This window comes from Sinocyclocheilus grahami, unplaced genomic scaffold (genome assembly GCF_001515645.1).
Source record: "Sinocyclocheilus grahami isolate Dianchi unplaced genomic scaffold, SAMN03320097.WGS_v1.1 scaffold145.1, whole genome shotgun sequence".
Lineage (NCBI taxonomy): Eukaryota > Metazoa > Chordata > Actinopteri > Cypriniformes > Cyprinidae > Sinocyclocheilus > Sinocyclocheilus grahami.
This window is the reverse complement of record NW_015505324.1, coordinates 1,301,333-1,314,364: the sequence shown is the minus strand read 5'-3', so window position 1 is coordinate 1,314,364 and position 13,032 is coordinate 1,301,333. Positions and strand designations below refer to the sequence as shown.

At 39.2% G+C, this 13,032-nt stretch overlaps 1 protein-coding gene across 1 annotated transcript; it reads right to left on the bottom strand.

Annotated features, from left to right (window-relative positions):
- Positions 1 to 1,858: 1,858 nt before the first annotated feature.
- On the bottom strand, positions 1,859 to 6,179 carry LOC107591712 (neurofilament medium polypeptide-like). Its single transcript, XM_016280946.1, has 3 exons — positions 5,030 to 6,179; positions 4,052 to 4,176; positions 1,859 to 3,690 (listed from the first exon to the last, which is right to left on the bottom strand). The coding sequence occupies exons 1-3, from the start codon at positions 6,056 to 6,058 to the stop codon at positions 2,379 to 2,381; spliced, it is 2,466 nt and encodes an 821-aa protein (XP_016136432.1). The 5' UTR covers positions 6,059 to 6,179; the 3' UTR covers positions 1,859 to 2,378.
- Between the last annotated feature and the right edge of the window lie 6,853 nt (positions 6,180 to 13,032).

The window sequence follows — 13,032 nt, the reverse complement described above, 5'->3', positions numbered from 1 at the left end:
CAAAAAGATTTGCTTTGATTTTTTAATATTATTTGTGGGTGTAATAGTTTTTAATAATTTCCTTACACAGAAGTTCTTTAATCTCTGCTTAATTTAATGGATGCCTTTAGATATTTAAAGCAAATTTGAAACTTAAATATGAAAGGTATGAATCTGCAACACTTTTAAGTGTAATTCCTAATGTGGGAAAACTTCATAAATAAAAAAATGCCAGTGAGACATTTATTAAAAGCTTTATGGATCATGTGACCTTTACTTAAACTGTTGCTGTATACACCTTTTAAAAGTTTAAAGGTACCTCTGAAAACGTAAACCTTTATTTATATAGAACCATTTAAAACAATGCTTTATATGTGCACATACAAATGTACATACATCAGGAGTTAAAATTGACAGTACAAGAATAAAATGTGAGTACACAGAAAACAAAGTGTCAGATGGAAACCTGGGTGATGTTGCTGAAGACACTAAGTTCAATGTAAAATAGACAGTCATTACTGTCTGATAAATTTAGGATATTTCCTTTAAGAAGACTTTTCAGAATTTCATGAGTATATACTGAATATATAAATAATTACATTTACATTTAGCAGACACTTTTATCCAAAGCGACTTACAAATTAGGACAATAGAAGCAATCAAAACCAACAAAAATAATTCTCAAAATGTTTTTGACTAGACAGGAATGACAAAAACACTGTAGTTTTATCACATTAGTTTTTAAATTATGTATCATATTTAATGGAATGATGGCCAATTAACAATACTGATGCCTTGAACAGTCCATTATGAAAGCTGCGTAGTATTTGTATTTGTTGTATATCTCTGATGGTGCAGTCTCAGCCTGCAATGCAGCAACATTTTCTCAATGAATTCTAACATACAGCTGCTAGTATGGGCAATAACTGTCACGTAATTGCATTCGGCAGATGTCTCACAGATGGTTTAACAAAACATTAAATAAAAATAAAGTACATATGCTGTACATGTAAATCATTTTAGGCAGATCTTTAAGTTGCTGATCTTGTAAAGAACAAAAATGTGATGAATCTCAATACCAAGATTTTTTAAATATTTATTTAAAGTTGAACAAACAACATACAGTATATTACCAGTTTCGTGAAAAGTCAGCATTACTGTCACATTTTAGTCACCTGACCTGTCCAACAGTTAATGGAAGTGTCTAAAGGAAGTGAGGTGGCTGTTTTTACTTCTCCTAGGTGGACTGATATCACGTAAAAATTTACTTTACAAAAATAATTTCAAGAAATTAAAATTTAGCCATATATATGTCACTTTCATCCATTGTTTTACATGATTTTTAAAAGATTTATAATTTTTTGAAAGATATTTAGAACTTGATTACTGTATTTTTTAGCACATACTTAAAGAAATTTTTTCCATAGGAAATCACTCAGAACTTAAACTAAATTGCTGTACTTTAATATTTTTCATCACTAACCAAGTATGCAAATGTGTAAACCACACTCTCAAATAATGTACATAAAAAATCATGCATACCAATAAACACCAAACACCTGAGGAAAAAGACACGACAAAGTAAATAGTGTATTTTAATATGGTGTTTATTGAGCAAATGCTGCTGAGAAATTCATTCAGATGAACAAAGACATGGGACTGCAAACGGTAGCACCTCTTTAACGGTAAGTAGTTGAATTCAAGTCAATTCTATGCATACAAGAATGTATGTGCGCACTGACAGGTTTATTTTCAAATGGACTCATCAAGTAAACATAACTGACAACGGTAAAAAGCATGTTTAAGGCTAAGAGCTTCTTAGTTGCTTTATGTACTGAGTGTATATGACCATGGGCTATTTTCACCATCGTCTTCATCCTTTTTTACATTTTTGGCTCAGTTGGTGTCCTCGTGATAATATTTATAAGGCTACTTTTGTCAGAACACATGTCTCTCTACACCCCTCATTGCTCAAAATCAAAGTAAATGTCATTCCCCACCGCTCTGCGAGTATTTTATATTACTGTCATACATAGGGTGGTTATTTTTCTATCTCAAAAAACGAGGAGCGCACTCCCCCCTGAGCTGGCATGCAGATGCCACATTCAAGTGACCGCCCTCTGCCCCAGGTATTGCAGTTTGAACAAAAGTGAAAGCGAGTCCCCGGCGTCCCGGACCGCATATGCAGCAGAACCCATTTAAAGCTTTCACTCAACATGCATTTTTTAGCTTCTAGCCGCATCTTATGGCTTCGCTCTATGCTTGTTTTTGTTTCAGTGTGGTTAATGTAATACATCTGTTGAGCTTTATGCTTTCTTTGTTATGTTAGTGTTGTGTTGAATGCTTGATATGCTTCCTCCCCGGTTCCTCTTCAGTTGGTTGGAGCTGGACGCTAGGGTCTAATCTGCTTCAGTAGCCTTCACTGCCTGCTTCTCCATGGTTTTGGAGACCACCTTCTCCTGGACGGTTTCCTCCACCGCATCTCCTTTCTCGGTGACGGTAACAGTTTTTGTGACTTGCTTGACTCCACCTTCCCCAGTGGTGGTGGTCTCCACTGTCTTGGTGATCACCACTCTCTGGCTTGTTTCATCTTTGGTTGGGCTCTCATCCACTCCATTGGAGATCACCTCCTTCTTATCGGACTCTTTCTTCTCGTCTTTCTTGCCCGTGTCTCCATTCACGGTTGCCTCTTTCTTTTTATCTTCAGGCTCTTTTTCTGGTTCACTCTTTTTAGTAGCTTTCTCATCTGCTGACTTTGGGGCCTCTTTCTTGGGTGGTTCTGCCTTAGGACTCTCAGTCTTGGGAGACTCACTTTTGGGGGCTTCCTTTTTTGGGGCCTCTGTCTTAGGTGATTCCTTCTTCGGGCTTTCACTCTTTGGACTCTCACTCTTTGGAGATTCTGATTTAGGTGTCTCTGTCTTGGTTTCCGTCACAGTTGCTGTTTCTTTCTCAGATTTGGGCTCCTCCTTCTCCTCTTTTCCCTTCTTGTCTTCCTTTGCCGCTTCTGCTTCTACTTTCTTAGGCTGCTCCTTTGCTTCTGGTTCTTTTTCACCGGTTGATCCTTTGTCGCTACCTGCATCTGCCTCATCTTTCTCATCACCATCTTCCTCTCCTTCTTCTTCTCCTCCGCTGGTCTGCTTCTCCTCTGCTTTCTCACTCTCAGGAGAGGCCTTTGCTTCGGGAGATTTAGTTTCCTCTGCTTCCTCCTCTGCATCGTCCTCTTTCTTTTCATCCTCACCCTCCTCTTCCTCCTCTCCTTTCTCTTCCTCTTTGCCACCCTTTTCAGCTTCTTCTTCTTCTTCACCTCCCTCTTTCTCTCCCTCCTCTTCAACCTCAGCAGGGGCTCCAGAGGCTACTTTGGCTTGGGTAGAGGCGACCACCTCCTCCTCTCCTTCTCCTTCCTCCTCACCTTCACCTTCCTCTCCTTTCTCTCCTTCGTCCTCACCACCTTCTTCATCCTTACCCTCAGCCTCTCCCTCTTCCTCTCCTTCTTCTTTTCCCTTGGCAGCTGACAACTCTTCAGCCATCTCAGCCAAAGCCTCATCCATCTCAGACTTCTCATCCTCCACCCTGGTCTCCTCGATGATCTCCTCTACAAACTTGTGCTGCACTTTAAGCTTTGGAGGCTCACTTTTGACCTTGGGGCCTTTGGTGACGGCCTGGCGATATGGGAAAGTGCTAAAGTGGCTCTCCTCTCCTTCAAGAAGTTTTCTACATAAAGAGAAAAGGCACAGAAGAAGAAGATACAATTGTGATTTAGGCTGTTATCATAATTATATGTAAAGATTACATGTAGACATTTCTCTGAAATATGTATGGCTATATAATTGGCTAAAATACATATAATTAAGTGTTAAGGAAATGCTGCTTTTTGCATAAAATAATATATATTCTCATTCTCATATTTGCATTAACAAATATTTAAATAATAATATATTAAATGTTAATAAATATGAAATATAATATTAGCAATGTATTAATAACAATACATATGATAAATAATAATATTAATAACTAAAAATAAAAGGTATTTACACCATATACTCATATGCAAAATATATCCCAATCTTACCTGTATGCAGCAATCTCTATATCTAGTGCCATTTTGACATTCAGGAGGTCCTGGTATTCACGAAGATGCCGTGCCATCTCCCATTTCGTGCTCTTGAGTTCATTCTCCAGCTGGTGGATGGTTTCCTAGTGCATCAGACAAAATATTGTGACAGTTTAGTCAAATAAATCTGTTGCTGAAGACAGGAAAAACTGTTGTATGCTCGAGATAATCTCAAGATCATTTGTGTGTGTGTGTGTGTGTGTGTGTGTGTGTGTATATATATATATATATATATATATATATATATATATATTCCTGGCATGATACAAGGAACTTCTTGTGTCTATGATGCTAATGCTCTCACAGTACCAATTAAATTACAATTCAGAGAATCACTGTATGGCTTCAAGGGCAACCATTAGGTGCATTCAGTCTGTGTCTGAGGTGATTCTAGGACACAATGAGTGAACCCTGCCTCTGCTCTGACTCAGCAAAGAGCGGGGAGAGACTGCATTGTGGGTGTCTGCCTCGCCTTAACCCTTTCTAACACCATTCCACTGCACCTATGATGTAATGAAGCATCATATGCAAATCCTCTTGTGAATGACCAGCCTGTCTCTCTGCTTTCCATAGTTAGCTCAGAAGAAATAGCATCACACAGCCATGCAGACTTAACTGTGGTTTAATTTCATTCTTGATGACAGCTGCATCACATTTTAAAAGCCAAACTGATTTATGATGCATCACCAGTGCAGCAGCAAGGCTGCAACCATTGTTCACCACAATATTCAGAGTAGTAATTACTCAATTATTTAGATTTCAACAAAAAATATACAAAAACATACACTATTAAATATAGTAACTGTTTGATACAAATTTTTTTCAACTTTCATTGCACGTTAAAGCACTTATAAAATGCAAGTTTGGAAGATGGCACGTTTGTTTAAATGGCAAAAACAAATAGTGTGCTTATGTTTAGCGCATGCGATTATGTACCTGAAGGCTGGCATGGTCATTGTTGTGTCGGTCCTCTATGTCGTTCAGCTGCCTCTCCAGAGACTCTTTGATTCCTCGGACAGACTCCAACTCGATGGTTTTGGACTGTAACTGGCGGCGATAGTCTGCGATCTCGTCCCTTGCGGATTTGATGGCGCTTTTATTTTGGTCGGCGGCCTCCGTGAGTTTCGCGTAGCGGCACACGAACCAGTCTTCCACCTGCTGGAGGTTTTGCGTCGAGTGGCCCTCCAGCTGCGAGCGAATCTCGCGCAGCGCTTCGGTGATATCCGCCTTCTGGTAGTCCCTCTTCTCCACGGTGATCTGCGACTCCTGCACCTGCGCCAACAGATCGTTCATCTCCTCTTGGTGGTTGTTGCGGATAAAAGCGATCTCGTCCTGCAGGGACTGTACTTTCTTCTCCATCTCTGCTTTGACGAGTGCTGAGTCACCCATGTCCTTCTTCAGGGCACGGACGATCGCTTCCGTCTCTTCCCTGATGCGGGCTTCCTCGTCGAAGCGGTCCCTGAGGCGCTGGATATCTTCTTCAATGTGGTCGGTGTCCAGTTGGATCTGCGCCTTCTCGTGATGGATCTGCTCCAGCATGGAGCGCAACTCCTGCAGCTCTTGGTCGTAAAGTTCGCCCAGTTGAGACTGCGACACCTGCCTCTGCCGCAGTGCCTGGATCTCCGCGTCGATCTGCTTGTTCTGCTGCTCCAGAAAGTGCACCTTGTCGATGTAGCCGGCAAAGCGGTCGTTGAGTCCCTGGAGTTGTTCCTTTTCATTGGAGCGTTTGTAGTCTCCATTGAGGATGGAGGTCTGAGCGAAATCAAGGCTGTCGGTGGAGCTCAGAACTGTTGAGCCGTAAGCTCGCGCCACCGGGACGTTGAAGGTCCTCTTGTACGAAGAAGAGCTCGGGCTTGCCCGCGACCAGGTCTGGGAGCGGAACCCGCTGGAGGGGCTCGAATAGCTCGTCCTGGTTTCCATCATCCTCCGGTAGGGACTTCCTATAGTGTCTATCGGATAACTCATCAGGACGGACGGGGTGTGAACGTGCAGATGAACAGAAGTGTGAGGTAAAGAAGTGTATAGGTGTAGGGTGTGTGGCTCTCTCAGCGCTGGATAGCCGCTCGACCTGCATTTATATACTCGAGGCGCTGTTGCGAAAAAGCTCGATGTGGGAGGGTCCTGCTTGCTACATTAATTTTTTTTATCAGTGTTTCAGCTTCCTGGTCACACATAACGAGTACTTGGGTGGCTAATCCAGTGTGCGATATATTCAGTGACTTATAAAATAACTTTCAAAAATATTTTCTGTTTGTAATTGTTCTAAAAAATGACTTTGAAAGAGTTTTTAGAAAGGACACCAAAAGTTTGTGGTGTTTAATCTTGGTCTATAATAAAATGATACATAACCAGTAGGCCTACTTATGTTTTATCAGCCATCAAATGTTTATAAACGCAGTCAAAATGTTTACACTTTTATGTAAAATGAATATGCACTTTTAAGACGCTCCCTGATCAACCTTTTCTGTTAATTCACCATAAAGCTCCAGTTTGCGAGCCATGGGTGGATATGAAACGCGTAAAAGTACAATTTCTTACAAAATATAGCAATGTTTGTTTGGATAGAATTGCAATATGGTTATAGGGCTACAGTTACAGTGGACGTGACATCATTGGTACTCAAGAGTCCCTCAGACAGCGTCTGAGCACGCAGCCCAATCACTGACTGAGCGTCTACAGTCAGCACCAAGGACAGCGGCCCGTATCAAACACATTGAAGGGCATTTGGCTGGACAGTACTGTAGTGTGCTAATCTTTCTATGCAATGACACTCTTTTCTTTTTAAAATTTGACATTGCAGAGTATATGAAATTGAATGATACTTAAAGTTAATTTTAGTTCTTACAAGAAATAACTGAACAGGGGTTTGTTTTTCAATGTGCCTTGCACTGTAAAAACATAGATGTCTGTAGAGCTCATTTATTTAAAAGAAATGTCTTGACTGAATTTAAAATATTAAGATGCCATGCTATTCCTGAAAGTTGTGAATTGCTAGAAATTAGTAAGCCAGCAAGTAATATGGTAAGTTAACTAAAAACTACAAAATCAAACAGGAAAAAATACAATAATCCAGTACATTATTTAAATTATTTATTTGACCTTAGTATCTTTTTTACATTGTTGTATTCATATTAAATATATTTCAAATGGACAATAACATGCAATTATAATGAAATAACATTATGTCTTAACACTGAGAATTATTCAAATAATTCAGCCATGAAGTGTATTTTATTTACATTATATTACTTTTATTGTATGATCTTTAAAGTTTGTAGGAATTCCAAGTACTTTATTTGCTGTAAATAGTGTAACTTTGGCTTTTTGTGCTGGTTGATAAATGGTTTTTTTCTATAAACCAGAATTCTGCTTTTTCAGAATAGACAAAAAATACATGTCATGTTGGACTGGGACATGTCAGATAGTGCCGACTGCCTCTAAAAGAACACCTGCTATGCATAGAAAGCACTCTACTTCTTACCTTTAATGCTTCACATGGCCAGGCTTTTAATATACAGTATATGATAAACTAAAGGACATATGACACATCTGCTGATATGATCTCCCTCTTTCTAATGAAACCTGAGGAAAATGAGTTGGATGGCTTTAAATAGGCTCATAATATTCAAAAATACCAAGGATGCACAATGCTTTTCAAAAACATTTTAAAGTTTTAATATTATTATTATCTATTTGAGCATACATGCTTCAGTTGAGACAGAGTGTTGAGATGGTAATTGATTGATCTAGAACTGCAGTTGCTGTAGATAATTCAACCATTTGGAACTATGCAGTGCTGAAGGTCGTTTTGTCCTTATACAGACATCTAGCATTAGCAACCACTAATTTCCTGTATTTCTCATCGCTCAGCACAGATTTTAATCGTATCACCAAAAATTCAAAATGATTCATCACAATGTCCCAAACCAATCTTATTGAACCATGAGAGGACGATGAATTTGTCCCCCTGAGTGGACTAAAATGAGATATTTCCAATTAATTATAGGACTTATTCTATTTGCTTTGTCATTGGATTTGTGTCCGAGCATTAATGTGAAGCCAGATTTAGCCTGTGTGTAATCATTCAGAGCAGCAGAAGAAGAGCTCCTGAACTCAGTGACCTTATTTCTCTACTGTCCAGCCCCGAGTGAAAAACATCCCTTCAAAATGTGCAAATCATCCCTGAGAAGCTGGGTGCCTGTCACTCAAGGTACTTTTGTGGCCATACAGAACAGTGCAGTTTAAAATTCAATGCAGGCCACCAGTAACACTGCAGAGCACGCCCTTACAGTACCAGCCTACTGTGATGCATTATTAGAGATCCAGCTATAACGTGACGAGCAGTGAACTCCAAATCAGTATGACAGCGATGAGGCACGTACGCAGTGAGAGAAGCCTGTGATTTATTAATTAACAATGCTGGAAGGAGGTATGCGGTGCATTAGTGGAGTGAGATGAACATAAATGTTAATGTAAGGCAGTGTTTCTCAACCCTGGTCCTGGGCGCCCCCCAGCACTGCACATTTTGCAATGTCTCCTTAATCAAACACACCTGATTCAACTCATTAGCTCATTAAAAGAAACTCCAGGACCTGAAATGGGTGTGTCAGATAAGGGAGTCATACAAAATGTGCAGTGTTGGGGGGCGCTCAGGACCAGGGCTGAGAAACACTGACGTAAGGGATCAAATGGGACCTTGTCATGTGAATATGTTTGGTGCAAAACCTAAAAAAAAAAAAATTTGAATTGCAAGATAAGCTCTGGTGCAAATGCAGAGTAGCGGTGCATGAAATAGTTGATGCTGATTTAAATCTCTTGAGGATGCTGCTGTTAAATCAGCCCTGGAGGGATTCTTTTGCTCGGTTCCTTCTCCTGACGAGACCGGATGACTCCACAGTAATCTGTAGACAATGTGAGAATTGCTTTACGTCTGAAAGCATTTGGAAATACATTGATCTGGGTAATTCATGACTCATTCAAGGTCCCACCTAACATCAACTAAACATTTTCCATTCCTTGCCCTCTCAATGTGTTTTTCTGCCAGTCATGTTTTATTCATGAGATTTCCAGCAAGTGTTAATGTGTGTGTTGGCACTGAAAGTGTGTGTAAGTTATAGAGAGACCCCTGCTGGTCTCTTTTTAGCTGTGATTTATGGCCTTATTCTCATCAGCCCCTTGAGGTGGTTAGCAGAACAAAGACGTTGGGAGTCAGCATATCAATGTGGAAGCAGCGAGCAGCATCATATGAGCAGAGAGCCTTAACGATCTATGTCATGGACAAAATCCAACCCTCATTAAGACACACCTTTAATATATGTATATACTCATGCAGTCGATGCACTTGAGAGTTGGTGAAACAAAAAAAGTGCTTCAACATCATGTCTCCATATTCTAAAACTGCAGTAGATGTTATAAGGATCATGAGTAAAATTCTGTAAATTCATGAGCCTGATAATAGCATATTATACACTAATACTGTTTTTTTTCTTTTGAAAGAAATTACTTTTATTCAGCATTAAAGGATGCATTGCACGGCTCAAAAGTGACAGCAAAGACATTTATAATGTTACAAATGCTGTTCTATTCAAATTTCTGTCCATACATATTAGAATGATTTCTAAAGGATCATGTGACACCGAAGACAGGATTAATGACTGCTGAAAGTTCATCTTTGCCACCACAGGAATAAATGACATTTTAAAATATTCAAATAGAAAGCATTTACTTTAAACTGTAATACTATTTCACAATATTACTGTTTTGACTGTATTTTATTTTTCAAATAAATGCAGCCTTGGTAAGCATAGGACAATTTTACTGACCGCAAACTGTTGAATGGTAATGTAGGTGTGTTGAGAATATAGGACTGATGCTAGAGATTTAAAGAAACAGTTCACCCATAGGGAAATTATTGAAGTATTGTTTTTTTCTTTCTTTCTGTGGAACACAAAAAGATAATTTTAAAACTTTTTTTTTTCATTTAACAACAGTGGTGATGATAAAAAAGCCTGATAAAAGCATTTTTGTAGGTTTTTCAATTTTTAAATGACAAGGACCCCCAAATATGATCATACTTAAGGAAGGGCCCCCATCCTAAAATTTAAAATGCACCTATATAGTTTTTTTGAATAAAGACCCAGTATTGTATAAAATATAATTAAGAAAATATTTCATTTAACAACTTAGTTTTTTAAAAACATTTTTCTCTAAACATTTCTACATACCCCCTAGCACTCCACTGTGCCCCCTGATGAATTATGCATTATATAAGTATTCTGAAGCCATATGATAGCTTTTTGAGATGCCACATTTGCTTCTCTGCCCTGGTCCTGGTCTCCCTAATCAAACACACCTGATTTAACTTAGCAGCTAAGTACCAGAGACTCTAGTACCTGAAATGAGTTCTATCAGATAAAGAAGACATCCAAATAATGACAAAATAGTTATGTTTCAGAAAGCTTCAGAAGACTTATATAATGAGTATATATACAGTATATATAAAGCTGAATTCCACTTCAGAAGACCAAGTCCAGTACCAATTTCATAATACTTTTATAGTACTTTTTTCCCTTTGTTTAGTGCGGTCACTGTCAGTGTATGGGGACAAAAACTGGCTTGGAGATCCTTCAGGATTCTCCTTTTGTGTTCAACAGAAAAAAAGCAGCATATAGGTTTGGAACAACATGAGGATGATTAAATGATGAAATCATTTATAGGTGAACTATAAAAGCAGACAGAGGTGGCAAGATTCAGACAGCCATTATTATCACCCCATCCTGGAACATCAGCTCATTTCTCTCTCTCTCTCTCTCTTTTTCTCTCCCTCCCTCTCTCTCTCTCTCTCTCCCTCCCTCTCTCTCTCTCTCTCTCTCTCTCTCTCTCTCTCTCTCTCTCTCTCTCTCTCTCTCACTCACTCACTCACTCACTCTTGCACTTGGGTGTCACAAAGCCAAACAGATTTGTTAGATCTGAATGCTTGGTCAAACTTCCCAGGAGAGGGCTTTCTATTGGATAAAATGATGACAGGAGAAACTGTGTGTTCATTTAGCACACCCCCAGGAGTGTGAATGACTAGTTGCAGTTTTCCTCCCAGTTATTGAACGCACTCCCCAACCCCACACTGTAAAAAATGATTGTGATTTTAACAGTAAAAGACTGTAAAAATGCTACAGTAAAAACCTGTTAACTGGTTAACAGTAAGTTTCCATACTATATATACGGTGAATAAATGTAATTACATTGAATGTAATTTTACAGTAAAATACTGTTAAAAATACGGTTTTTGAAAGTGAAAAAGAAAAAGTCATTGTATAATTTACAGTGAAAAACCGTAAATTGACACTCCCAGAATTTCCTGCATGACACTTCATATTTGATGTTTTTTTTTGTTGTTGAAATAACATGTTTCTTCTTCGTTTTTTCTCATTAGATGTGTACATTAAGGTTTAATCTTACATCTAATGTTGTTAAACTAATGTTTATTGCATTATTTCAGTTTCATGTGTGTCACCATGATGGGGTTTAGTGTTTGTGTGAATGACACTGTGTGCACATTCTATATATAAGAACTACTCTCCTCAGCTCGTAGAAAAGCTGTTTGTGATGAGCTTTGGTTCATCGTGTGACTTTCTCATCACCACCTGTTTTTGGTGGTTATCAGTGCATTTCAATGGTTCAAAACAGATATTGGCCATTTATTGTGAATTTAAGTTAAATCTGTAAAACCTAAAATGTTGCTACCATATTTTTTACGGTGAAGTTCTGGCAACCACAGCTGCCGGTATTTTACCGTAAATGTCACAGATTTTTTTTTTTTACAGTGCACGCCTGCAGTGGATAAGTAGAACAAATCCACTCCCTGCAAATACAGAAATGATTGTAACAAACTAAAAATTCAAATAGAGTGTGTTAAGCACTGTCAAAACTATGGATTCATTTGGTCTTGTTTTTTAAAGTCTCAATGAGTCAGCTGTCATCTTTACTTTCTCATTTTCACACCATCTTTATACTTTTACAGCAAATACCAAGGCTGAGGAGTAGAGGTTAGGTTGTGGCTGTATTTTAGGGTTGCCAGATCTCACATAGGAGGCAAAGGCATTAGTCTGTAAGCTGAGTCACATCTCCCTCATGGGCACCATCAGGTTGGAGGATGTGATGTGATGATGTCATATAGAGAGAGAGGGGGTGTGTGTGTGTGGGGGGGGGGGGCATATGGATAGAAAAGGGAGGGGGTGCCTAGTATACGCAGTTTATCTGCAATGCATCAGCAGCTTCCTCTTGCCTTTTCCTTCTTCCCTTCCTCTCTTTCTGATTATCATACTTCAGCTAATGCAATATATGCCTGTATCACAATTAATATTTTCCTAGAAATTGGGCATATTTCTATTACATCTGCAGATCAGAAGGAGTTTAGCATTTTATTTGTGTCCCAAAGTTAGCTTGCTCTGTGGGTGGACCCCTCTGTCATGTGACCTAACTAACCAATCCAAACTTGAGTCCTTCATCAGGTGAGAGCGTTCGAGGAGAGCGTTCGCATCACTGATGGGGGGGGGGGGGGGGGGGGGGTGCATATGGATAGAAAAGGGAGGGGTTGCCCAGCATACGCAGTTTATCTGCAATGCATCAGCAGCTTCCTCTCGCCTTTTCCTTCTCCCCTTCCTTTCTTTCTGATCATCATACTTAAGCTATTGATAATGCAATACATGCCTATTACAATTAATATTTTCCTAGAAATTCGCATTATTTGTATTACATCTGCAAATGGGACGGAGTTTAGCATTTTATTTGTGTCTCAAAGTTAGCCTGCTCTGTGAGTGGACCCCTCCGTCATGTGACCTATCTAACCAATCCAAACTTGAGTCCTTCATCAGGTGAGTGTCATCGCATCACTGATGTCTGTGTCGACAAATAGTCCCTCTCAGGGGACAGGAAAGGAGACC